Source organism: Cyrtonyx montezumae, unplaced genomic scaffold (assembly GCF_038088225.1).
Source record: "Cyrtonyx montezumae isolate F1298 unplaced genomic scaffold, pur_monq_1.0 scaffold_26, whole genome shotgun sequence".
Lineage (NCBI taxonomy): Eukaryota > Metazoa > Chordata > Aves > Galliformes > Odontophoridae > Cyrtonyx > Cyrtonyx montezumae.
Genome location: NW_027072003.1, coordinates 3,510,253 through 3,536,693, shown reverse-complemented (window position 1 = coordinate 3,536,693; position 26,441 = coordinate 3,510,253). Strand labels below are relative to the sequence as shown.

At 50.2% G+C, this 26,441-nt stretch overlaps 4 protein-coding genes across 7 annotated transcripts in view; 2 read left to right on the top strand and 2 right to left on the bottom strand.

Annotated features, from left to right (window-relative positions):
- The window catches only part of CD34 (CD34 molecule), a 212,868-nt gene that overhangs the window by 93,420 nt on the left and 93,007 nt on the right, over positions 1 to 26,441 (bottom strand). The gene's annotated exons all lie outside the window — the stretch shown is intronic.
- Positions 3,237 to 4,549, bottom strand: YOD1 (YOD1 deubiquitinase). Its single transcript, XM_065740373.1, has 2 exons — positions 4,342 to 4,549; positions 3,237 to 4,057 (listed from the first exon to the last, which is right to left on the bottom strand). Exons 1-2 carry the CDS (start codon positions 4,547 to 4,549, stop codon positions 3,357 to 3,359), a joined length of 909 nt encoding a protein of 302 aa, XP_065596445.1. The 3' UTR covers positions 3,237 to 3,356.
- PFKFB2 (6-phosphofructo-2-kinase/fructose-2,6-biphosphatase 2) lies at positions 4,886 to 15,439 on the top strand. 4 transcript variants are annotated; one of them, XM_065740407.1, is made up of 16 exons: positions 4,886 to 4,973; positions 5,458 to 5,583; positions 5,672 to 5,768; positions 6,338 to 6,404; positions 6,563 to 6,637; positions 6,749 to 6,805; positions 7,264 to 7,388; positions 7,684 to 7,891; positions 8,009 to 8,155; positions 8,554 to 8,658; positions 9,226 to 9,355; positions 10,010 to 10,072; positions 10,506 to 10,579; positions 11,701 to 11,871; positions 12,858 to 12,880; positions 15,368 to 15,433. In XM_065740407.1, exons 1-16 carry the CDS (start codon positions 4,895 to 4,897, stop codon positions 15,381 to 15,383), a joined length of 1,563 nt encoding a protein of 520 aa, XP_065596479.1. In that variant the 5' UTR covers positions 4,886 to 4,894; the 3' UTR covers positions 15,384 to 15,433. The 4 variants fall into 4 exon arrangements, with proteins under 4 accessions (XP_065596479.1, XP_065596480.1, XP_065596477.1 ...); XM_065740408.1 differs by having other exon boundaries at positions 4,895 to 4,973; positions 11,701 to 11,833; positions 12,858 to 12,925; XM_065740405.1 differs by lacking the exon at positions 11,701 to 11,871 and having other exon boundaries at positions 4,906 to 4,973.
- The window catches only part of LOC136050976 (uncharacterized), a 50,281-nt gene continuing 43,584 nt past the window's right edge, over positions 19,745 to 26,441 (top strand). Inside the window, 14 exon segments of the mRNA XM_065740172.1 lie at positions 19,745 to 19,789; positions 20,341 to 20,479; positions 20,944 to 21,132; positions 21,565 to 21,664; positions 22,181 to 22,266; positions 22,595 to 22,807; positions 23,266 to 23,448; positions 23,947 to 24,135; positions 24,501 to 24,698; positions 24,890 to 25,072; positions 25,322 to 25,510; positions 25,629 to 25,808; positions 25,893 to 26,062; positions 26,262 to 26,422. Coding sequence (XP_065596244.1) covers positions 20,389 to 20,479; positions 20,944 to 21,132; positions 21,565 to 21,664; positions 22,181 to 22,266; positions 22,595 to 22,807; positions 23,266 to 23,448; positions 23,947 to 24,135; positions 24,501 to 24,698; positions 24,890 to 25,072; positions 25,322 to 25,510; positions 25,629 to 25,808; positions 25,893 to 26,062; positions 26,262 to 26,422 — 2,132 coding nt within the window. The 5' untranslated portion in view covers positions 19,745 to 19,789; positions 20,341 to 20,388.

The window sequence follows — 26,441 nt, the reverse complement described above, 5'->3', positions numbered from 1 at the left end:
ATGCATCAGTCACATTTATTGGTGCATCAACAATTTTTGCAATTCCAGTGACGTGTTCAAGGAAATATCTTCTTCCAAATGCTCTGCACTGATGGTACCCGAAGTGGAAGGTTGTATTACAGTGGTAACTAAGACTTGAGAAACACTGACACCATTTGCTCTGCTGCAATGCTGTCCACGTAGCGGACATCTCACTCGACATCTGCTGAATGTGGAAACTCAGAGCAAGCTTTTAAAGTGCTGTTAAATCCATGAGATGTGCATCTCTTCCTACAGCACAAAGTGTGTGTGAAAGGCCCCGAGATTCAGGTTCTTCTTTAAAAGTAGGAATTCAGTGCTGGTGAAGTGGCCGTGCAGGCACTGGGAAACCAAAGTTCTTCACTTGATCCAAGATCCAGAACTGTACAGGTAAGGAAGGCAAAATGAACCACACCGCTTCTACCAAGCCCACTTCTGAAGTAAGAATTTCAGTTTCCAGGGCCCGTGTAACTGCTGACCTCTGTGCTGAAGTGTTCAGCAAGGAAATCAGTGTTTTAATTTAAGTCTGTATGGGAATAAGTGGTCTTGGTAAGGACACACACGTGGAGCTTACAGGTTTCCTGGGTGGGCACGGGCTCCCTGCCACCACCAGAGCCCACAGCACATCTCTTCTAAAGAATCTGTAACAACAGTTCAGTGCAAACTCATTGGCAACGCTCAAAAATTCATCCCACTAGTGCCAGGATCACATTTTTGTGGTACTTCCATTAAGGACAGGTAAATACTGCAAAAAAAAAAAAAAAAACAAACAAAAAAAACATTGCATGCTCTGAAAAGTACAGCTCTCCTTTTTAATGCAGTACGGGAGCTCAGCACCTGGAGCTTCCCCAGCTCTGTCCTCATCCCTGGTTACTTGATCTTTGTAAGTCTGTCAGCACACAACAGCATCCTCTCTTACAAACACCAATTACAGCAGTTCTGTTAATATTTTGTAAACCAAAGGGATTTTATTTTCTAGGCAACTAAATAAAACATCCAAGCCACAACACTGACACAGGGCTCCCGCTCTGTTAGTGGATCTGCTAAGCAAACATGACAAAGCAAAGTTAAAAGCTCTGGGTTCAAGAAAACTAATTTTAAATTTAAAAATACTGCAAGTGAAAAATACCCCCCCACAAAAAAAAAAATCTGATATGCTTTTCAGAAAGATTACAAAGCTGAAAAAAACCATCCAAGTGTTGCTCCCAAATGTCAGCAAACGTGGCAGACAATAAATACGTATCTTCCCCTTCTACAGCACTTCTTGTTTCAAAGACACCCAAAGTACACCTCTCTGAGGTAGGTATTCTGTCCGTGTAACAGATGGCAAATGGTGAGGAACAGCTCCTCACCTCTTCAGTGTGAAAGCTGAGAAAATGATTTAGGGTCGAGAGTCTCTTGGTCTCATTCCCAGACAGCGTTTTGTCTCAAGTTGTTGTAACAGTGTAATCTCCAAGTTCCCCCTTCTAGGTTCATGAGCTTCTAGAGGGCTGTAGGCAATGGTTTGTTCTTCTTAGTCATGACAGACAAAAAGCAAAGTGTGGTTTAACACTAGAAGCTAAGTGGTTTTCTACTGGAAACTCCCAACAGCGTGAGTGCGTACTTTAATACTGAAATAAAAAGAAAACTGGTCCATAGCACTTTTGGCAATCCCATTCTTTATCCTTAATTATTCTTGCCTCAATTTAGCAAAGCACTCACACAATTAAGCTCCATTTTCTGTGAGATCCCCTCAGTATTTCAAGGTCCAACCAGGAAACTCAGCTGAGAACTTCAGTGAAACACACTGCATGCAGAAAACAATTTTTTCTGCACCAGGAGTTCAGCTACATGCCTCAACGAACAGAGGGCTTTACAGCTAAGATTGATTCCAGTTGGAAAGTGGGTTTGTTTCTGCCTCAAACTGAAGATGCACGTTCCTGCTCTCTGTAGAGAAGCAAGAGAGGTAACTCGAAACAGAGTGACAGGAGAATAGAAGGCTGAAAACATTTTAAAATCCCTTAAAACAAAAGTGTATTACAGGCATTACAAAGGAAAAAATAAATCCCCTTCAGTACTATGCACCTTTACAGCACCTTTTAAAAGACCTCAAAGCACTTACTGTTAAGCTCACAACCTTGCTGTGAGGTAAGATTGATGAAGCCAATTCCAAGTTCCCTGATTCTGAGCAGTAGGAGAAGTAGGGCACTTCACCCAGCTTGTTTTGTTCTGGCAATTCAACTGCATCCTTCATTATCTGAATTAAAGCCTTACTCCTGAACAGTCATCGGTGATGAATCAAACACCTTAAGGCAGAATGCAGATGAAGAAACATCAAGCCTCCCTTCTGGGTTACTACTCCATCCTTCTAAAGAAAGGGTAAGACTTCTTACCAGCAAAAACAACTGAGAACTATACCTTAAAGTGCTAATTTACAGTATTTGGAATCTGCTACAGCTTACACAGTAACACTGTGGCCATGAGATCAGCTACAGCCAAATAGAGACTGCTCCAATGCATTTAACAGATGCAAATGAAGATACTTCCCTAACTACTGTATTTCCCTCCTGCCAGAATTTGAGATATTGTAAAGAAGAATCCAAGTATTTCAAGAAACATGCCTATGTTCTGACGCAGTATAAACACCAAGGGGCTGATAGTTATTTTCCAAGCAACTAAAAACTACCTATGGAGGATTAATAAGTTTATTCAATGCTTATCCATCTACTTGTTAATTTTAAGAAGGCTATCTTAAAGCTTAAAGGCCACTTCTTTCTCTAAAGCCGTGACTTCACACAAACAATACATTCTACTTCTGATAGCGACACGGCGTAGGGCAGCTTTAGGGATGTTCTTTCCACTAAAAACTGTGAGCCCCATGAGCAGTTCCCCCTGAAAGGGCTGCTTCAATGGGCAGAATCTATTTTTTAGTATAAACAGTGCTGATACACACGCTTCCTAAAACCTTAGATTAATTTAATTGCCTTGAAAACATAACAGAGATTTGATCGAGTAATTTAGAGGCTCGATTTTTACACTAGTGTTGAACGAGCCTGGTTTTGTGTGGCCACTCACAGCACACAGTCCAAGAGATTATTTCAGAAATCAGGTTTTAGCTGCTAGTGTCTATCACCTGCCAAGTTACTCTAAATCAGCATGCGAGAGGATACCTATTTCAAATCAGTGGGAAAAGTCACCAACCACACCAAACCTGTGGGTCTGGGCCATCGTTATCATTAAGTTCATATGCTTTTCAAGCTCTGCGAACGGAATTTTGTGATTACATACAGCTTATCTGGAAATCCAGAATTTAATTCCGGACGAGTGAGGTAGTAGATGTAACCACCCTCATGGAGGTGTCACACTTCCCCAAAGTTGGTGTGTCCCGTCTCCTTGGCGTGTTCTCTGGCTTCCACTTGTCCTGTGAGTCCCTTCTGGCACACCATGCACCTCAGCGTGAAGCGATTCACATCAGTGAACTGCCTCTTCCTTCTGGCTTCATCTGCTAGCTCCAAAGCTTGAGCGAGAACAACATCATCAGCGGTGGAGAAAATGGTCTGCGGGGGAACGTCCGAGTCGGGGATTTTACGCTCGAGAGGATCATAGTGAATCCCATCATAGATCAGCAGGACCCGCTTGGTGTACCCGGCATCTTCCCCGAAACGATCGATTCTGACCGTCTGTGTGTCCACCACACAGATTTCACACTGGTAAAATTTGGATAGAATGGAAACCTCGATGGCTCCCCCCCAGGTTTCCTCTCTGCGGATCCAATCGCAGTATTCCCTGTTTGTTTTCCCCAGCACGGCCTCGCAGTACGCCTCGGGGTCACTCGCCACGATCTGAGCAATCAGGCTGCGCATCTCCGGAGCGCAGCCGGGGTCGTACACACCGCCCTCCACCACGTAGTACACGCTGGTGAACAGACACGAGTTATCAGCCGGCACCACCCTCCTGGCCAGCACGGGCACTGCTTCCCTCACCGCCATCATCCTCTTGGCCACGACTGGAGAGCCAGCACCGGGCTTGGACGTGTCCTCCTCCACGATGAGCGTGTCCCCTGTCAGAGAGAGAGGGGAGAGATGAGCACAGGGTTGGCACAGAACTGAACCCCTAAAGCCAGAAAGGAACTGTGAGCCCAACCACCGATCCCACCCCACCGAATCCACGCGTGCTACGTCTCCGCGGCTCTCCAGCACCTCCAGGTCGGTGACCCACCGCTTCCCCCCCCGCACTCTGCTCCAGTCCGGCCGGAGCCTCCCTTTAATTAAGCTAATTGCAGCCCTCGGGGCAGAGGAGATCACAAAGCGCAGGTGCTGCCGCCCGCCCCCGAGCAGGCCTCACCCGAGTGGATGCCCAGCTCGCCCAGCCGCCGCTCGCCGTCGCTGAGGTCGAGGCTCCGCGGAGGGAAGCCGAGGAGCAGCCGCTGGGCCGGGGCGGGGACGCCGGTGAGGGCGGCTAGGGCGGCCTGCATGTCGCGGAGGCGGGAATGTGACGTGAGGCCGGGCAGCGGCTGGGTGCCGCTCCGGGCCTTGCAGCGCAGCCGCAACATCCTTCGCGCGGCCGCCGCTGCCGCGTCCCTCCTGCTCCTCCTGCTCCTCCTCCTCTTCCTCCTCCTCCCGCCGCCACTTCCGCCCCGGCCCAGCGCCCGCTCATTCTCGCGAGAACTCTCCCTCATCGGTCGCTGAGCCGCGGCCGGAGCGGGTCTTCATTTGCGTGCAGGGCGCGCCCGGAGCTGTGGCGTAGCGCCGTTCTCCCGCCCGCTTTGCCGGGGCGCGATTTGCATCTCATTTGCATGCAGGGCGCGCCCGGGGCTGTGGCGTAGCGCCGTTCTCCCGCCCGCTTTGCCGGGGCGCGATTTGCATCTCATTTGCATGCAGCGCGGCGGCGCGGAGCCATGGCGGCGGCGTCCCGGCACGGCGGCGGCGCGCCGCGGGGCAGAGCCGGAGCGCAGCGCGGCGGAGAGAAGAAGTGCTGTGAGTACCGGGGCGGGACCGCGGATGAAGAGCTTGTCGCGGACCGGGAAAACAAAACAAAAAAAAAAGCAAAAAAGCCGGTGACGGATTCGTTTAACAGAACGCGCGGTTCACGCGCCACGCGCGGGTTTGACCGCGCGCGGTGGGGCTGCGCTGGCCCGGTGCCCTTCGGGCTGCTGACAGCCTCAGCTCGGTGTCGGTGCAGCCCTGCTGCTGCCTGACCCCGTGTTTTCCGTGGCCATCTGCTTCAAACGGTGTTTTCTTCCATCCTAAAGCCATTCTTCTTCTGCCCTTGGCAGCCCGCGCCTCCTGGGTAAATATTTGTCCCACCGAGAGCCGCATTAGCCCCATTAAGTGCAACAGGTGCACCGCTGCTAATCGCTTTCATTAGCTAACACCGCTTGCAGCGCTCATTAGGGACCAGGAGCCAGCAGCAGTGCGGCCAGGTCCGTGCACTGGGCTCCACGCTGCCGTTTTCCTGCAGCGTGGGCATCCTACATGACCAACTCTCCCACCCTCATCGTGATGATCGGGCTGCCCGCCCGCGGCAAGACCTACGTCTCCAAGAAGCTGACACGCTATCTCAACTGGATCGGGGTGCCCACCCGAGGTGCGTGCCCCCCACGGCCCCTGCCCACGGGTGGGGGAGGGTAGCGGTGGGCGCCCGTCTCAGCGCTGCGTCGTTTTGTGTCCCCAAGTGTTCAATTTAGGGGTGTATCGCCGGGAAGCGGTCAAGTCCTACAAATCCTACGACTTCTTCAGGCATGATAACAAGGAAGCGATGGAGATCCGCAAGTGAGTCGGCGTCACGGGGCTGTGCAGGTGGCCCACGGTCTGCTTCGGCTCGGGGTTGGCAGCCCGTGTGTTTCTGTGGCATGAAATAACGTTGAATGCCACGGAAGGGGGTGGTGCAGTGCAGCCGGGGATCCTGCCAAGGGATCTGTGCGTGGGAATGTTGGTTGGCATCAGGAGAACTAGATGGAAAGCAGGGGCTCTGAGCGCCCAGAGGAGCGGGGAGTGTGGGTGCCTTGGGTGCTGTTCCCTTGGGATTTCCCAGGTGTGGATTTTTGCCCTCGGAGGCTGTGGTGTGAGATGTGTTTGTGAGGGCAGCGGGGCTGGGAGTCTGTGTGGAAGCCTCAGCTGGTGGAGGCAGCAATGGGGGCATCCCTTGAGAAGGGATGGGAGCATGGGAAAGTGGGGATTTAAGCAGGATTCAGCTCTGCAGAGCCCCCAGGGGGTGGAAAAGATGCGAGGCTGTGTGCTCCATCAGCGGAGAGAGCAGACAGTTGAATTTTTCTCTGGCTCAGAGGACCTCCAACCTGAACACCCCACATCTGCTCTGACACTGCGTTTCTCTCCCGCAGACGCTGTGCCTTAGTGGCCCTACAGGACGTGAAGGCATACCTGCTGGAGGAGTGTGGGCAGATTGCTGTAAGGCTCTTCTCAGCCAACACACACCATGGGGGCTTTGCATCTGGGTTGTTCAAAGCTTCCCGGGGCATTTGGGAGCCCGGTTGTAATCCCAAATCACTTGGGGCTGCTTTAGAAGCTGTAGATGAACTTTCTCATTGCCACTTATTTTCGGATAGGTGTTTGATGCAACCAATACAACTCGGGAGAGACGGGACCTGATCTTAAATTTCGCTAAGGAAAATGCTTTCAAGGCAGTGCTGCTGTATTGAATTTGTGGTTGGGATCAGTGTGCTGGAGCTTGATTTCTGATTCAAACCAGAGCTCTCGGTCCTCTAAAACATGTTTTACTGCCTTCTTCACAGGTGTTCTTTGTGGAATCTGTCTGTGACGACCCAGAGGTCATTGCTGCCAACATCCTGGTGCGTTGCCAGGCTCTGTGCCATAGAGCTATGTGCTCTGGTGCCAGCTGGGGGCTGGGGCTGTGTGTGTCACCTTGCTGTTCCTGCAGGGAGGGCTGGGGGCTGAACGGTGCTTCCCTGTAGTGCCCTGCTCTTACGTCTCAGCTTGCAAATACTACTGAAGATTTATGGGCTTATAAAAGCTAAAGGTGCAGTTGTTGAAGTTGGATGTGAGTTGAAGCTGAGCAGTGTTTGACCTTGAGTGTGGGATGACAGGCAGCTGTGTCTGTGCTTGGGCTGAGTGCTGCAGCGTGCCTCCCCATCACCTTTTGTTGCCTTGCCAGGAGCAGGTTTTTCCACCGAACAGCACTAAACAATGTTGACTTGTTTCAGAAGGGAAGGACGATGTTGTTCAGTGCTGCTTTTGCTCCGTGTCATGTTTGCTCAGCTTTCCCCACGTGTTGCTGTCTGCTTGGCAGGAGGTGAAGGTCTCCAGCCCCGATTACCCGGAAAGAAACAGGGAGAATGTGATGGATGATTTCTTGAAGAGGATCGAGTGCTACAAGGTCACGTACCAGCCCCTTGATCCTGATGAGTACGACAAGTAAGCAGCGAGCCCGGGCTGTGCTCCTGAGCTGCTTTGCTTTGCTGCTTTGTGCTCTGTGCCTGAAGATGTGTGCTGCTTGTGCTGGAGCTCTCCCAAAGCTGAGATTTGCGAAGGCGATGCCCTCGGGTTGCAGTGGATTTGAATGCAGTGCTCCCTGTGCAAGCACGGTGTGTCCTGTGTCCCCATGGGAGTGCTGAGGCCTTTAACTCAGGGCAGAGAGCTGGGGGACACCTGCACGTGTGTCAGTTGTCAAACCCGGCGTGTGGGTGTTCTTATTTTATGTTGACTCCAGAGATCTTTCCTTCATTAAAGTGATCAATGTGGGACAGCGGTTCCTAGTGAACAGAGTCCAAGATTACATCCAGAGCAAAATTGTCTATTACCTAATGAACATCCACGTGCAGCCACGCACCATCTACCTCTGCCGGCACGGTGAGAGTGAGTACAACCTCGTTGGCAAGATTGGTGGGGACTCTGGGCTGTCACCACGTGGCAAGCAGGTACGGTTCTGCAGCACCCAGACAGCTGCATGGCACAGTGTCAGAGCCCACCCTGCACCCATGCTGAGGCCGTGCATGGAGGCAGCTGCCCAGTGCAGCTCCTGTGCCCTCTCCCAGTTTGCACAGGCACTGAAGAAGTTCATCGAGGAGCAGGAGATCGTGGAGCTGAAGGTGTGGACCAGCCAGCTGAAGCGCACCATCCAGACAGCTGAGTCTCTGGGGGTCACTTATGAGCAGTGGAAGATCCTCAACGAGATCGATGCTGTGAGTGGAGCACTGGGGAGGGAGACAGTGGAGCTTTCTGCTTTTTCTAGGTGGAACATAATTAAATTGGGCATAAATCTGTTTCCTGACTGTTGCTCAAGTCTTCCAGCTGTGGCTGTGCATATCCACCCTTATCAGGAGGTTTGGGGTCACTCACTAGGGCTGAAAGCACCTGGAACTGTCAGAGCTTGCACACCAGCACACCTTGCACTCCAGCTGGTGCTGGGAAAGAGAGTGACACTGAGCATCCCACGCACTCGTGGGGTGTGTGTAATGCCCTGCTAGAGGTTGGCACTCTCACTCTGTTCTTTTGGGCCAAAGAAACTGGTGCTGTGCTCGTGTTCTGAATTGCTGTACATCTGCTGAAGTGATGCTGCATGGAGTTGTGCTTCCTGCAGGGTGTGTGTGAAGAAATGACGTATGCAGAGATAGAAGCCAAATACCCCGATGAGTTTGCCTTGAGGGATCAGGAGAAATACCTCTATCGCTATCCTGGAGGAGAGGTGAGAGCATTTAAGAGAAGCAGTGCGCATCAGGTGATGTGTGATGAGTAGAGTGGAGGGGTTTTGCTCGATTTTTACTTTCTGTCCCCTGTATTTCCATGAGAAAGCCTTAGGAAACCCAGCTCTCCTTCAGAGGAAAGGAATACTGCTCGCTCTTCCAGCAGTGTGTGAAGCACATTCATTGTGCTGCTCTCAGTTGGCTGAAGCTGAGCTGTCCCTGTGGAAAATCACCCCAGGAGAGAACTGACTGTGGGTGGGGATGGAGTCACTCCTGGTTTAACTTCACAGCCATATTTAAATGTATAATTTAGTGGTTTGTTTTCTTTTCAAATTGCATTTGCTAAGAGTTATCACTAATCTGAACTTCCTGTAATCTGAGGGTTGCTGCCACCCAATTTCACCCGGAGCTGTTTCCTTATTTTCCCCTCTATTTACTCCATCGCTTCTGCAGTTTGATGCTTTAACTGATACTTTCCTGCAGGCGAAGCTGTGTTAATTGCTACTTCTGCTCTGAGGCTGTTTATATTAAAAAAAAAACCCTTGCAAAATTCCTGTTTTGTTTTGCAGTCCTACCAGGACTTGGTTCAGCGCCTGGAGCCAGTAATTATGGAGCTGGAGCGGCAGGGCAACGTCCTCGTCATCTCCCACCAGGCAGTGATGAGGTGCCTCCTGGCTTACTTTCTGGATAAGAGTGCAGGTGCAAAAATAAGCACGTGGTGGTGGGGGCCACCTTCTATTTCTGCTTCTTTTCAGGGTTTTGGGGTGGGTGTCTGGTAATTGCTGTTTTGATTTTCTTTTCAATGGAGGAACTGCTTAAAAAAAAAAAAACAACCCAAAACCAACACTTTAACCATTGCATTTCAGCAGAGCTTTGCATTAAGGGCTCTGTGAGGGCAGGACGCTGCTCGGTGCCTGCCCTGCTGGCTTTCTGCTCAGCCCAGGATCATCTGTAAAATCTCTATAGGATTAGTTTTTGATTTAAGGAAACTGTGCTCTGGTAGAGCAGTGAGGGCAGTGGTCCTGTGCGTGGTGCTGACCCATGGTGTGATGCTGTGCAGGATGAGTGTGACGTGGTGCTCTGTGCTGGGGCTTGCCTCCTCCTTGCTTTGCAAACAGCACTGCTCACTCATCAGTGTGGGGCAATGTGCTGTGAGAAGAGCTCTGTCTGATGTCATTTAGAGAGAAAACACTGGGGCCCCTGGAAGCTGGGGCACGCTGCTGGGGCAGCACTGTGGTACGTGATGCTAAGCAGTGCATGGCCACTGTAGTTCTCCCTGTGCTGTGGGTCGGGTTGGGGGCTGTGGTTGAACCTTTGCTCCTGAAGACAGAGCTGATGCTGCCTCTCTTGCAGACGAGCTGCCCTACCTGCGCTGCCCCCTGCATGCCATCCTCAAGCTCACCCCAGTTGCCTATGGTACGTGCCCCCTTGTCCCCTGCTTTGGGATACAGCTGTGTGTGGGACAGCACTCATTGTCAATTAAAAGGCACTGAGGGGTGGGAGGTTGGGGAGAGGTGGGAGCAATGGGCACGTACTGGAGATGCAGATTGGATGTAAGGGTTAAATAAAAGTATTTAACAATAAAGGGGGGGTGGATGTCCCCATTGCTGGAGACACTCAAGGTCAAGGGGTGGGGATCTGAGCTCTCACAGTGAGAGTCAAAATCAGGAAGTAACTGAAGTGTTGAATTCTCTCTTTATGCAGGAGGAACTGTTTCTAAACTAAAAGCAAAAATAGGAGTAGCATCCTTCACCTCATGTGGCATGCAGCTTGAATATGTTTTGGTTTTACTTTTTAATGAAAAATAAAGTCATCTCCTCATATAAATTTCCCTTTCTGTTTGGCCAAGGTTGTAAAGTGGAGACGATCACCTTGAACGTGGAAGCAGTGAACACCCACCGGGACAAACCTTCCCTGAACTCAGTAAGTTGAGCTGCCTCATTCTGCCTCTTGGTTCGTGTGGCCACTCAACACTTGCCTTCCTTGAACATAAATGAGCTGTGACTCTCCCAGCTAGAAGAGGCTGGTTGCTTTCAGTGCCAGCAAGGCTGCTTCAGAAGCAGAGCTCAGTGAGAGATGTAAGTGGGCAAACTGAAGCCACGTGGGTTAGGTTGTGCATCTTTAAATCCTAGGTCTTGCTGTTGATGTTTGTTTGCCATACCTGCTTGGAATTACTGCTATTAATGCAAAGTATTTAGGGAATTCTTGCTGCCTTCCTGATCTCGCAGCCCATTGCAGAGCTGTCAGTGGTGTAAGGCTGCACCTTGGGGTGCACTGTGGGGTTGGCAGCCCCAGGACTGGCTGCTGCTGTGCTCTTGGTGGGGGGCACTGGGCTCATCCCTTCCTTTGAGGTGAGGATGTTTGTAGCTTGCTGGGTGACAGGGATCTCTGCCCTTGTCTCTGTGGAGCTCACCTGTGTTTTGCAAGCATTCTGTGGAAGTTTCCACTGTTCTCTCTTCTACAGACATGCTTTTGTTTTGCAGAGTGCCCACAGATGTTGGGGAATGCCACTGAATAGTTGCTTCAGTAAGGCTCCCCAGTTAAGCACCACAAAACTTAGCACTGTGTTAGGCTGCAGGAGAGCTGACCTGAACTGAGCACATCCTCAGCTCTGGTGGTGCACGGAGGCTTTTAGCCATCCCTTGGCATTGTAGGACCTCCAAAGGAGAAGGATTATTTGCCATTGTGTCAGAATTTTTGCTCTGCTGCTCGTGTGATTCCTGTGCTGAAGTCACTGGTGCTGCTTGGAGGTGTTGGAGGATGCTCCTGCTCCATGCTTCCTTGGGAACAAACTAATTTGAGAGCAGAAATACAAATAAGGGAAGCTTTTCTATTTTTTTTTTCCTGAATTGATTGTAAGATCAGTAAGAAAAAAAAACAAACAACCCCAGACCCAGAAGGAAGTAAAACTGCAAGCAAAGCAGGTATAGGACATTCACCACCACAGGTCCGCTTGTGGCCGGAGACTCTCGGGGGCACGCACTGCAGTCTTAACATCTGCTTCCCCTTTTCCCTTCCTTGTGATGTCCTCCACCTGCAACCAGAGCCTCCTTCCCACGAGCCAGAGCCCGGGCAGGATGAGGAGGAGCAGCCTGACGCCGCTGGCCAGCGCGGCCACGGAGCAGCGCCCGCGGCACCACAGCGTTGGGAGCGGTCCCCCTGAGCTGGAGGTTCGAGGTGGAGCTGCTCAGCCCCGGCTGCAGGCCACTGTCCAGGTGGTGCCTTGCTCTGCTTCCCCTCCCCTGCCACCCGTGTCACCCACCCATGGCTGTGGTCCCGAAGTACCCAAACGAGAATCGTTCTGCGTTAGGCACCCTTCAAATATGCAAGGAAAGGCATGAAAATCTCTCCAAAGAGGCTTCTGTGAGTTTCCATCAGTAGGGTGGTTCATTCTGGGTCATGCTTTCCAACCAGAGCTTGATTAGAAAGAGTTGCAGATGTCGTCTCTGTCCAAATTGGATGGTGCAGCCAAGTGCTGCTCAAGCTATAGTGCAGTTGGTGGGGAAATCCCACGTGCTCAGCACCCACGGATCCCATCAGCAGCTGGTGGAGCAAAGGTTGGGCTCCTGATGTTTGAGTGCTGCTTGGTTTTTGCCACCTAGCATTTCTTTTGGTTTGAAACCACACATCAGGGTGGTATGTGAAGCCCCATTTGCTTCTTTGCAGATTGAGAATCGGCTCTGTTTGCTGCGTTAGGTGTTCTGTGTCTCAGAGCAGGCTGCATGCTGTGCCCCACGTGTGAGGTGGAGGGGCTGTGGGGGCTCCTGGTTTGGGGTCCTGGTGCATTTTGTTCTCCTCCGTGCAGCGTGAGATTTGTCAGCAGAACTGTGTCTCTTTTATAGGGGACTTCATTTTTAAATAACAGTGGTGAATAGCTTTAAATCTCAGACCTTTCAGAGCTTAATATTTCCTGAGCTGACTGCAGTTGCACTGATTGTAGTCGTGATGCTGTAGCATCAAAAACTTTGAAGCTCAGGAGCATCCGAGAGCCACTGCTTTCAGTGTGGGTGGGGATGGTGAGTGCTCCAGGAGCTGTGCCCTGGATGGAGCCATTCAGAGAGCCTGCAGTGACCTCCCTGTCCCAAACCCCTTGGGTTGCTTCCCTTCTTTCCTCATTTCCTTCAGTGCTGTTACTATTGCTTGTAAACTACCTTTGAAATGCACTTTGAGCTCTCCTATGCTGTTTCTTTTTCCTTTGCAGCCTCAAGTGGGAAATGCTTGCCTGTGAGTACCGCTGAGAGCAGCTTGTGTGCGTTCTGTTGTGCTTTAGTAAGTAGGACTTCTCTTGGCTGAAGGTGCATGGAAACTACTTTGGGGAAAAACAAATGTACTGAGCAGAAGGAGGTCTTGCTGTGCACTAATTTGTCACTAAGGGGACCTTGATGGGTGCTGGATGCCACCAGGGCTGAGGTTCCGTCCACGACCCCTCTGACTGTCACTCTTAGGGTGATGCTGTCCAGTGGTGTCCCAGTGCTGTTCTCCTGTGGCTCAGGGTAAGATATATAGATGGAGCATCAGGGAGAGTGGGATTGTGAACTGCACTGTGGAGAGGACCTTTGGGAAGCAGCTCTGTGAGTGAGTCTTGCTGTGCTAGTAGTATCACCACTGCCTCCTCTGTCATGTCCCCCTGGGGCACCCTTGGGGTGAGCAGGGCAGGGCTGGCTTTCCCCCACCACAAAGGATGTGTGTTTTCTTGTCTGTTGCCCCTCTCTAGAGAGCCAGCAGCCAATGTCACCCAGGAGACTTCAGGTTCTGTGCCATCCCTGTAGCAATGGCTGTGGCAGACCCTGGTGTGACCCCTCACTTGCCTTAGCAGATGTTTGACCTCATGCAGCTTGTGCAGTGTTGTTTTTTGTCCTGTAGAAGTCGGTTATGATGGGTACACTTTGGACCTGACTGCATGGGATAGCTCTTGTGCAGAGTGTGCTTCCCTGCACTGTGCCATGTTGGTCCCCATGCGCTTGGATGACCACAAGATCCAGCTTGCTTTTCCCACTTGGGAAAGCTTTGTGTTTTGCACCTGCACGTGCTGGATTGGGGACTGGGGGCACATCCTCTTGCTGCTGGTGCTTTGGCTTCAAATGCAGAGAGGTGGATTTAGTGGGAAGCAGATGGAGTGGTAGCTGGTTCCGTTTCCTGATGGATTGAGGGAAGATGAGGGTTTGGATGGGGAGATTGTGCCTCACCTCCAGGTGAGGGAGGGCACTGCTTCTGCTGTTGTGGGGGGAGATGAGTTTCCTCCAGATCTCAGCACTCCTGCTGGCACGTGCAGCTTTTGACTTTGCCAAAAGTCAAAGCCTCTGTTTCTGCACATTGCCTTGGATAAAAGGGCACGTGATTGCTCTTAAATTTACATCTCCTGTTCTCAAGCTTTCTCACTTTTAGTAATGCTGCTGAGAAGTTTTACTGGTAAAGCAGGTTGACTGTCCTGTCAAGGCTGCAGGAGTGCATGCAGTGTTGAATGCACCCATGGCCTTCCTGGGAGCAGTCCAGCAGCTGCAGTGCAAACAGTGCAGTGTTTCACCCAAAGCTGCCTTCTCCCCAGGTTTCAGAGTCCTTAATGGTGAAGATGAGGGGGAAAAGCAGAAATAAACTGGGCTGGGGGAGCTTGCAGTGCACTGTTTCATAGCATTATGAAATCCAAAGCTTCAGCTTTGCCTTTGTTCTTTGAACTGCAAGGGGCTGTGTTTAGAAAACAAATTTATGTGCCAGCTATGAAAAATGACCCTTCTAACACTGTGCTTCAAATGTTTGCTTTTCCTTTGGTTTTAAAAAAGAAGTAGCTCCTCAGAGGCATCAAGGTAGGGAGTTTGGTCCAACTTCATTCCTCTACAAACCCTCTCTTAATAGTGGTGTTTCGCAGCATGTGAGCAGTTATTGAGTTAACCCTGATGGTTACTTATTAAGTATCACAGCTGGGAAAGCTGCTCAGATATATATACATATTTTTTCCCTACCACAAATGGAAACAGTGAAGGGTCTGAGTTTCCTGAACGTTGCACTGTAGTGTTGGTGCCTGCTGCTGATGGTCAGCAAATTGGCTTGAGAGCTGCACTGCTGCTTCAGTGCAGAACAGAGATGAGTGGGTAAGAAGGTAACAAAACAAATGGTGTATAGTGATTCACAGACCCCTTTGCAGTCTCCAGAGCAGTACCATGCACTGCTCGGGTCCCTGGGAGTGCTGTTTGTGCTCTGTGACATGAAATGAGTGACATGAAATGTGACATGAAATCAGTGGCTGCCAGATTTTAGTCCATGTGCTTGTAAACACATCATTCACTTATACTGATGGGTGTTCCTGTCTTCTGTGGCCCTCAGTGAGACACTGGAGGGCATTTCATCAGAACCTGAAGTGTTTATTGTGGCTGATATGCAAACTTATTACCGTAATATTTCTAATATTTGTCTGGAAGTGTTATTTCCTGTGGGGGTGAATAAAACAGAGAGACCCTGAGTAGCAAGCAGCCCCGTTCCTGCACGGTGCTTGGTGAAGGTTGCGTTCCCAGCCTTGGGGTGGCTGGGAGAGCTCTGCAGGAGGCTTAGTGGCCAAGCACAAAGAAATATCTGTTCAGGAACAAGTGCATAAGCAGATCCTCGGGTAGATGCAGCCAGGTAGATCCACTGCATGGAGCTGGTTGGATTCTGTGCTGTGAAGTGTCTGTGGTGCCCCTTGGTTGAGCTGTCTTCTAACCTGTGCCTTTCTCTCTACAGAGGCTGGCTGGCCTAGAGGTGTAGGGCTGCAGCATCAGCAGCAGGAGCCCAGCAGGATGCAGTGCCACCAGGGAGCACAGTGAGCTCTTCCTGCAGCCGTCCTGTCCTTGTGAGCACTCAGTGTCCACTGCAGCACTGCAGAAAACATCCTGCGAAGATTTTTCAGCTGCTTTTAAAGTGTGTGTGTGTGTGTGTGTGTGTGTGTGAGTGAGCTGTCCCACGCTTTGTGTGCTGCCTCTGTGCCTCTCCTCCTGTGCTTGCTGAAGCAACTGTTCTTAGGAAGATGTTCTCATCAGACCCAGTCCTCAAGGTTTTATTTGATCTTTACCATCTCTGAGCTCAAACACAGTTACTCAGTTTAACAAGCAGAATCACTGCAGGTATCACTTGGCTTCCCTGTGGCTGTCAGTTTGAGTCCCCAGACCTGATCACCTTGCTTTGCTTTGGGAAGGGTTTGGCACGTGCTGTGGCAGAAGGCATTCATAAGGGTTGCCCAGTCCTATGAGATGTCCCTTCACAGCAGATAAGAACGTGCTCATTGCCATCTGGGAGCGGCCAGGCTGTGTTTGTGCTCACACCCTGCTTTGGCTTTGCACCTGCTGCACACCTCACCCTGTCCTTTCTCCTGGGCTTCGTGGATGCTTTTCTCTTGCAGCAGGAATTCCTCACTCTGCGTTACGTGGCACTGTTTTCTTCCTGCATTCCACGCTTACTGTCCTGTTCCCTTTACCTCTCATAATAAGCTTGGATGTTTTGCACTCGCACACAAGTGATGCATCACAGAATCATGGATTCACTGACCAAAGCTGAGTAATGTTAATTCTGCAGAACATTTCCTGTTGCTTGAGATATTTTTGTTGTCAGGACGGGCCCAGGCTGTGGGTGAGGAGCAGCAGTGGGGCCACGTGTGTGGTGTGTGATATTTTTTTAGCTCGTTGTCTCTTGTACCAGGTTTTAGACCCACAGCACATTTCTGTACTCACATATGAGTAAGCTGTGAATGTTGCTGATGTAATGCTGCCTTTTTTGGAGTTGGAGCTGTTTTGGTATTTAGGGCACGGGCGGTGCACTCCTTCCCTGCTGGCTGCCTGTTATTGGGGTGCCCTGCCTGGAGGTGGGGTGATGACACCCTGAGTTTTCACTTCTCTCCTATGAGTCTTCTGCCAAAATCTACTTTCCCTCTCTCCTAATGCCCCCCTTGTAATTAGGACAAAACTGTTAGGTTTGCACCTGAGATTAGGTGAAGGAATGGGTGTTTGGGGTTGAGCAGGAGGCTGTTACAGACCTGCTCTGTCCAATGACTCCAGGATCTGTGACTCTGGGATCCAGGCTGTGTGTGTTAAGTGTATAAATCAGTGCCCATCCACAGATACCTGAGTCCCACACACTCTGCGCTCAGCGGGCTGAGGCTTACCTGGGGATTTTTGGTGTTGTAAACACTCCCTGAGCTTTAATTCTCTAAAGCTGAAATGAGAGGGCCAGAGCAGAGGCTCCAAACCCTTTAGGATGTACAGTCTGCAAAAGTTTCATGTTTGGTCTTAAGCAGTTATGCTTCAGAGAGATGAAATTCAGTGGGTAAAAAAGTCAATTTTTATTGGTTTTATTCCTTCGGTTGTTCCCACTGGGCAGTCATCCTTGTTACCAAATTAAGCCAAGGGAAATTAAAAAAAAGGGGAAGGAGAAACAAAAAGCTGAAGGAAGAGTCCTATAGGCTGCTTAGCACAGCAGTGCTCTCTGCCTGCAGTGATCCTCCAACGCACAAACATGCTGGGATGGGCTGGCTGCAAACCTGCAGCACCAGAGCCACCAGCAGTGCCTACTGTGAGCTGCTCACGCACAACGTGCTGTGATCACTGCTCCTGGTGATAAGGAGTTAGGTGTATGTGCATCACCAAGGAGCTCCTGGCTGTAATGAAGTATAGCTATCGTTTTCCTGCCAGAATTCATGAATGTAGCTGATGAGTGTTGGTAGTTGTCAGTTTTTAATTGCTGCTTAACGTCTGCTCTGCAGTGGTGGGTGGCTGTGGGTTCCTGTGCTCACCAAGTGATGCTGCAGCAGTTATGTGCTGGTGTTGGGATGGAGCCATCTGCAGCAGTCAGATTTTGCCCCTCGGTGCTTTGTGCCAAAGCATAGCTTCTCCTCCTGCATCTTAACTTAATACACGTGTCTCTAAAGCAGAACAGTGGCAAAATTGGGGTGACCATGCAGGCTGAATGTCCCAGGTGAGCCTGTGCCGGCTGCTTCCTTGAAACCACGTGACTGCCCTGGCACTGCTCATGCAAACAGCCCAGGATAAATAAGGGTTGCACAATTTACCTGAATGTAGGATTAATGGGGTTGCACTGCTGGTCACACAGGGCCGCAGTGTTGGGCTGCATTCAGAGCACTCCAGTAGCTCACGAAGGGCTGAGTGTCCACTGGTGGGCTTGTCTGCTTCGTGAGCATTGCACCAGCACCAGATTTTACTCCTGTATTTCCCTGACTTCTCTTCCCATCTGCTTTTGATGTCAGAGGTGCTCTGTGCTGGTCTCAGGGCGCTGCTCTGCATCTCTGTGTGCTGCTTGCAAACTGCATCTGTGTGCTGTGCATGGGGAGGGTGATGTCTCGTGTTTCCTGGTGTTCTGCTGCATTACTGCTTTCTAATGATCTTTTTTTTCTAGGTTTTCAAACAAAAAAGCAGCAATGTACGTAGAGTTGTTGTGCTGTGTTGTGTACTCTTTGCACTTAACGCACAAATATCCCGTGAGCATTTTATTTACAAGACAGAGGTTTTAAAAATAAAATCTTATTTCCTCTCATTTTTTTACGTGACTCTTTGCTGTAACTGTGTCACCAAACCATCACGCAACTGGTAATGCTGAACTCAGGGATTGCACTGAGTGCATGGGACAGGGAACCTGGGAGCAGGAGAGGTGGGTGCTGTCCCCTTCCCTAAGAAGTCTGTGTTAAAGATGTTGGAGGAGCCAGAATTTGCATTTGCAGAGTTCTTGAGGAGGTGTTGTGGTAAGAACGTTTCTTTTTGTAGAAAAAACATCCAGAAGAGCAATGGGTGAATTCACCTTTTGGAGATCCCTGAGCAGATTGAGATGTTGGATAACCACAATTCCTTCTGCTCTTCTCTGAGAGCAGAGATCTGGTTCATTTGGACGTGGTTTAGAGGGGAGGTCTACCTCTGGTAGCTGTGCTGTACTTTTATTTCTGATGATGCTAGTAGCATTCATTCCCTTCCAATCCTATTTCCATCTTATAGGTTCATAAGGTTGGAAAGGACCTACAAGATCATCTAGTCCAACCATCTTGCAGTGACATGCTGGTTGAGATCAAGCAATGTCCTTTTCATTCTGCTTACCCAGTTCTGAGCTGTGGGTTGGGGATGGATGGGAAGCACTGCATGTCCCTGTGGATGCAGCCGTGCCCTGGTGCTACAGGTGGCTGCACAGCCAGGGAGGGAGGAGGGGAGGGGGCTGCACTGCCTTCAGCACATGGGTGGGCTTGTCCTGAGCCATCTGAGGAGAATAAATCAGGAGAGCCCGTGTTTGGGTTTGAGATTAACTGGGTTTCTTGTAAATTGTCAGCAGAGGTCACTGCCTGCTGGGGTGGTAACCAAACGAGGCCCAGCTTGCAGTGGTTTAGAGAACCAAATCTGTTTTGTTGCATTTTGGCTGGGGCTCAGGCAGGCTTTGGGAAGGCAGTATTTCTCTCTGGGGCTGTGAGATGTTTATTTTGGCCAAAAGAAATCCCTGCACTGGCAGAACTAGCTGCGAGAAACACAACCCAGGGGAAAAAGTGCACTGTTGAATTTGTGATGGCAATTGAAGCTTAAATGGCAAGTGAGCAGAGTGGAAAATGAGCAAATGGTTGTGGCCTCTGTCACAACTCCTGTTAGTGGAAAACAGTGGGAATTGTGCACGGTGTCAGTGGAGGGGCTGAGCTCTCAATCTGTGTTACTTCAACAGGATTAGAGGCAGCCGAGTGAGGAGACCCCATGGGCATCACTGGCCTTAAGGCTTTTGGGTAAGAACTGTGGAGCCCAGAGGGATGCCATCATCTTGAAGACTCCCGTGGGCATCGTGCAGCTGGACCAGCTCTGGATGTCTTCACTCCCGGACTGTTTCAGCTGGCAGCTCTGCACACAAAGCAAACAATTTCAACATCTGCTTGGGTTGCGTTCAATTTTCTAGCGTTTTGTTTCGTAGGTTGAGTAAACTTCTTCTTTCTTGCTAGGAGGAGTTAATCATTGATAGGCGAACTGTCACGGGTCTGGTCCCTGCAGAGCATGTGGTTGGCTATGTGCAGCCATTTCTGAGCGTGTGGGTGGATCAGAACCCCTCCTTCAGCACAGCAGGGCTGTGTCAGGGCTGTTGGATGCACCCATCACTGCACACAGAGCCTGGTCCGGTGTCATCCCTTGCAGAGCCCAGGTAAGGCGAGCTGAACTCCAGGAGTGGGATGAGGGCGTTTTTGAGGCTGTAATGGGCTGAGGGATAAGTGGAATAAATCAAATTAAACCAAGAGTGAAAGCAAATTAAACCAATAAGGAGTGACGGAAAGCCAGAGCTATGAATCAGCAGCAAGAAGAGCTCAGTTAGAGCAGATAAGCAGAAAAAGGGAGGAGTAACTTTATTAGGAGATGCTTAGCTTTCCTTCCTTTCAGTGACCAATTTCTTGTCAGAGTCTTCTGTAGGCAAAGCACCAAGGTGGGCTGTATTGCTTCCAGGGGAAGGTAGGCACTCAGAGCATGGGTAACCCTGGCAAGCTTTGGGCTCAAAAGAGATGAATGGTCCTGGAGGGCTACAAGACAGAGAGGGCTCTCTGATTCTTACTGCAGCCAAGTATACAAACTCAAGCTCAAATACGCAAAGAGAAGACCGGTGAAAGAAAGTCTATGGGAGCAGCTTGGTGTCTGCAATCAGCCATGGTGACCCCAAGAGCAAACTCAACGTTTTTCTCCCCTCTCCCACTGTTTTTACAGACATTTGGCCTAGAAAAAACATGCTGTGAGATCTGCAGCACAGTCAGGATGGTGCCAACTCTGGGGTCAGCAAGACCAAGGGGCTGTGCTGCTGTCCTGGTGCTGCTCCTTGCTGCAGCCCTGGTGGTGGGTGCCCATGGTGAGTAAATATGAAGGGAGCAAGCTGAGCTGGGATCCCCCCGAGGGGAATATCTTTCCCGAGGTTCATAAAACCTTGATCCTGTTTCCTCTTTGCATTTGAAAGACCTTGTAAATCTGGTCACAGTCATCTCCCTTTGCCTTCTTCCTTTCTGTGTAGAATGGCCGTAATGTTATTGCAGCTAAAAAAGGTGCACTGACTTGTATGCTATTTGAGGGTAAGGATGCTGTTGGTCTTGGCTTTGTCACCACCCTTAGAAAGTGCTGGATGAGGTGTGGGGAGTGAAGAGTGTTATGTGGGGTGATGCTCATCCCCACCACAGGTTGCAGACTGCCCTTCTCCCTTTTGCTTGCCTCTTCAGTGAGGTTTACACCCTCAAAGCATCCTCACCTGAACTTTCAAAGCAAGCCACCTGCAAATTTACAGCTTTCCATGGCATTTTTTGATGGTGTTTCTGTTGGTAGGTGCCTGCGATGCTCCACCACGGTTCCCATTTGCAGAACTGAAAGAGGAGTACCTGTACAACAGGACATTTTCCACCTCTGACGTGGTGGAATACAGCTGTCGGCCGGGCTACATGAGAAATTTCAAGGTTCAGAGCACTTACGTTTGTGAAAAGAACAGGTGGAAAGGGTCGAACAACTTCTGTATACGTGAGTATATTTTGGGTTGGCTTCTGATTTTGGGCAAATCCATCAGCTCGTTGGGCTGGAGCAGTATGCTGATGGTGGGGAGGGGGTTGGGGAGTGTGCAACACCGAGTGCCAGCAGCAATGGCAACAGTGCCAATCTGTCTGGATGCTGTTTGCCTCTGTCCATTGGCTCTGGCTATACTCAAAAGTGCTTTCTTCTGCTCGGGTACTTGGTAACACTTAGTTCAGTAAAGATATTTCAAGCTTTCAGTAAGAGAATCCTTTAGTTTTGACAGCAGCATAGATCATGCCACAATTTAGAGTGGAAGGGGGAAATCCAGACATCTGTGATCCATCTGCTTGCTCAGTATTGTAGAGGACTTCTGCTCTCCTGATGGATGTTTCTAATTCTCCACGGACCTGAAGAACTAACTCTGGTCCTGTTGTCCCCCAGCAAAGATCTGCATCTACCCTGGAGAGCCGACCCATGGCCGGCTCGTGGAAATAGAGCAGTTCACCTTTGGGTCCATAGCAAACTACACCTGTGACACTGGGTAAGTTGGGAGTACTCAGGGTTCTGCAGTTCCTTGTGACCCTGGGGAGATGTCCAGCCCAGTTTTCTGTAAAACAGTGAATGTGCACTAACTCTGCAAGTCAGGTACGAGTTAAAAGGTTTTTATGTTCCCTGGTGGACTTCTTGAAGTCCTTTTGCTTGAGGCAAGCCTCTGTTATCAGCTGGTGTAAATAATTGCAGACTGTAATCAAAGTATTTTTTAACTTCTCCTTTGAAATCTTGAAGATTGAATTTTCTTCCTCTCATTCTCTGAAATGGTTCTCTGGATTATAGAATGGCAAAGGCTGGAAGAGACCTTAAAGATCACCTAGATCTTGCCAGGCTCCAGTTCACTCTTCAGGGACCCTCTAAACCATTCCCAATATTTCAATACGCTTTTGTAGGAAACCCTTCACTACTAAAGTCAGAGCTTTAGTGATAGTTTTAGTTAACTAAACTAACTGCAGTTATCTAAATTGCACTTGACAAGTAATTCCCTTCCCTCTGTTCCACACAGGCACAGACTGGTTGGAAATTCCCAGATTAGGTGTGTGATTAAGGATGGGCATGTTGCTTGGGATGGAAGCGTTCCCATCTGTGAACGTAAGTAGAGTCCTACAGCTCAGCTGTTGTCTGTGTGGTAACGGGAGATAGAGATGGAGATAGAGAGGGCTTTGGTCATTCATCACATGTTGAAGTCTGGAAAAAATGCTTTTCTTGATGTCTTCCTTCCTGCATCATCCCATGGAAGCATTCCCTGGGGGCTACACATCAGAGGGACGTGCCCCCTAACCATCCATTTGTGAGGCAGGGCTGCCCCAAGACCTGCATCTGCTTTCTGGCCCCTTGGGCTCTTGGGTCTCACCTTCTCTCTCACCAGATATTTGATTAACGTTTATTTTTTTTCAACCTTTATTTATTTTTTTGGTAGCAATTCCATGCTTACCACCTCCAAACATAGAGAACGGGGAGCACAACGGAGGCGATGTCGCGCTCTTCACTTACGGAGCTTCCGTCACTTACCGCTGCCACACTGACAGCAGAGGAACGAAGCGTTTCTCCATGGTGGGGGATGCCTCTATTTTCTGTACGACCACTGACAACCTGAACGGTGTCTGGAACAAGCCAGCCCCGGAGTGCAAAGGTGAGCAGCAAACTGCCCCCAGGGGACGTGGGAGGGGGTATTCATCCGAGCCCGTGGAAGAAACAGGCTTGCAAAGATTCAGAAGCTTGCCACGGTACTTGCTGGCTTTCTTTTGTTCTTATTCTTTGCTTTAATAAAATGGGAGAGGAAAAAAAATAACAAAAAAAGATGTAGGATGGGATGAAGACTTCAAAAATGCTGCTGCCTTGTCGTGCCCAATTTCATCCCTTTTGGTGAACGTGTGCTCCAAGAGTCGTGGATTCATAGAATGGTTTGGGGAGGGGGGAGCTTTAAAGATCACCCACTTTCAGCCCCCTGCCTATGGGAGAGGTTGCCAGATCAGACTGCCCATGGCCCGTTCACCTTGACCTTCAGTGCTCCAACAGCTCCAGTGCTTTTAATAGTCTTCCCATGAACCATAACCCGTTGCCTGAGCGGTGGCATTTCCCCCCACACAGTGGTGAGCTGCAGGGAGCCCCAGGTGGAGCACGGCAAGCTGCAGAGCGGGTACAGGGCTGAGTACACGTTCAGTGACATCGTCATCTTCGAGTGTGAATTCCGCTACGAGATGCAAGGCAGTTACATGGCCTTGTGTGGGGAGGATGGCAACTGGGACCCACCGCTACCGCTCTGCCAGCGCAGTGAGTGCCCACAGGGACACAGTCCAAGCCATGGCTGGGGGGGTTGTGGGCCGTATTCTGTTGTTTTTGTCTCTTGCACCACAGTGCTCTCGTTTCCCAGCAGCGTGCTGGAGATGATATAGAAGTGGTAATTTATAACCTCGGGCCTCGTAGCTAAAGGCTTGTTCCAAGGCCCAAACTTGATGAGAGTTTCTTGGTACAGTTCAGAAGGACTGAACTGACCTTTCTGTACTCAATACGTTTAAGGCCCATTGGTAGATGAATGCAGAGAGTATTGGCCTTGTCGGAAACTGCACATCATTGCAACAAGCTAGTGTAAATCTCCATACATCGTTATCATATATAACACATTACATTCATTCTTCAGCATTATTGAGCTCAGATAATTGCCTTAAGTGAACCTCAGGAAGAGTCATGTGAGCCCGTGGTTTTCCCCTGGATTCTCTCACTGCTTTCTCATTGGGAGTGTCACAGAGTTGTTGTTGATTTCACCTCTAGGCAGCTGTGACGACCCTCCCGATGTGCAGAATGCTGATAAGGCAAGACTTGCGGGCAATTTATTTCCTGTTGAGACTATCATCACTTACGAGTGCAGGACAGGCTATGAGTTCAGCCCTGGAGTAGTAATGCAACACATCAGTTGTCTGCCAAATTTTACGTGGTCTGAAATTCCTCCACCCTGTGAAAGTAAGTGCACATTCCTTCAGCTTAAGTGCCCTTGTGATCAGAAAAAGCTGTTCCCTATTGAAGAATCTGTGTGCAGTTTACCTTACCCACCAGGCATGCTTTCTGCTCCTTTGAACCCATGGAAAAATCAGAGCACCATCACTAAGATGGGATGGTGTCGTGTTCCCAGGGGAGGGGGGAATGCACATCCAGGAAAGCCCTGTGAGTGCAATGTACCCACCAGCATTGGTGACAGGATGCAATAACTTCATATGTCTGCCCAGAAAGTAAAACTGCCATTCATTCTCCTCTGCCTCAAATGAACCTGCTGCCACTGAGGAACCTTTGCTGTGATTTCACACTTGCTGCTGTTTGACATTTCTCAGAAATCAGTTGCCCAAAACTATCTACCAAGAGGGGAATGCACATAAGCTCCTGGGACAAAAGAGACAAGTATGTGTTTGGAGACAGAGTTCGAATTATTTGCGACCCTGGCTATGTTTTCAAGGATCATGAGGATTATGTTGTGCTTCAGTGTACAAAAAATGGCACGTGGAACCGGGCAGCACCAGAGTGTGTTCCAGGTAGGAGAGCTGCTGCAGCACGTTGACGTGGTGACTGCTTATTTGTGACTTTGGTAGGGGTTGGGGTTGATATGTACAGGATAGATGTCTGCTACCATCAACAGAAATCTACCTGTGGCCTGGGGAATGCTCCTTCACTGGAGTTCTTCCTAAAAATTCATGAAACCCTTTTATTTTTCTCTTGCTTCCAGAGCCTCATTGCCCAAAGCCTGACATTGGTCACGGAAGAGAGGTTTATAAGAGCAAAAAAGATTACACAGTTGGGACTGAACTGAGGATAGAGTGTGATGAAGGCTACGCACTCAGCGTCCAAGAGGTGTTCACGTGCCAGGCTGATGGGAGCTGGTTTCCAGTGTTACCCTACTGTCACAAAAGTACGTGCAAGGCAGGAGCTGTGCATCAGCTCTGGGGCAGGGCAGGCAGCCTGCATCCAGCATCACCTCTGGGGAGTGGGGAGGTGAGCACTGGCTGTGGGGCTGAGGGTGTCTTTCCCAGCAGATGCCAGGCAGGAGCTGAGCACGAGCTATAACGCTGCACTGATTTCTTGAGATGTGGTTTTGGGTCTCATCTGAATGCAATAATCGTGTGTTTATTTATTTATTTGTTTTCTTAATCTTTATTAGCTTGTGGCCCTCCCCCACAAAGCAGCCGTGCGCTGAACGTCAACCCAACTTCATCATCCTTCCCCTATGGCTACGAAGTGAGTTATGGTTGTGCTGCGGGGCTGTCCCTCATCGGGGACGAGTCCATCTTCTGCACCTCTGAAGACGGAGTGAACCTGGAATGGAGCGGCCCTGCCCCGGAGTGCAGGGGTGAGTGTGGGGTCACACCAAAGCTGGGGCATCAGGAGGAGCCCCTCGTCCCCCCCACCCACTTTCTGTCCTCGGGTACGAGGCATCCCTGTACTACAGCCCTCTGCTCTCTCCCCAGAGGTTCACTGCCCCAAGCCCGTGGTTGAGCACGGGGAGATGGTTACGCTGCAGCACACGTTCCCCTATGGGACATCTGTGCGCTTCTACTGCGAGAAGGGCTTCACACTGCACGGCAATGCCGAGAGCCACTGCACGGCTGATGGCACCTGGCAGCCAGCCCTGCCCCAGTGCCAGCCAGGTGGGTCCAGCCCCATGCTCTGCAGCTTGGCAGACCACTGTCTTGCCTTGTGTTACATTATCACGCTGTGTGTTCGCCTTCCAGTTAAGTGTCCTGCTCCAAGCAGCAAGGAGAACCTGCAGATTTTCTCTGACAAGGAGGAGTATGAATTCAATGAATCCCTGCGCTTCTCCTGCAGGCAGAGTGGCCATCCAGCAGAGACCTCGTTCACCACCTGCTCTGCTGGTGGCTCTTGGAGGCCACCACCCAACTGTGTGAGTACCACTGCCTTCCCAGGCTTGGTGTTTTGCCCCATCTATAGCCTGGAACAGCACCAGTCCCCGTTCACAACCACACTTTGTGACGATGGGGCCAGCACAACTACAGGTCTGCATGGTGGGGGGGTGTGCAGCACGTAGGTCCCCGTGGCATCAGCTCATCACACCCTCTGTCTTTGTCTTGGCTCTTTTAAAGAGAACACTTCATGCGTGCAAGAAGATTCGCCAAATCCAGGAAACTTTCGACTGTGGGATTCCTCTGGCAGAACTGAGAAATTTGCTGGAAGTACAGAAACTCTACCTGGAGATCCAGAAGTTGGAGAAGGAGCTGGGAGGCAGACGAGGCCACTGGTGGCCGTGACTGGTATTGTGATAG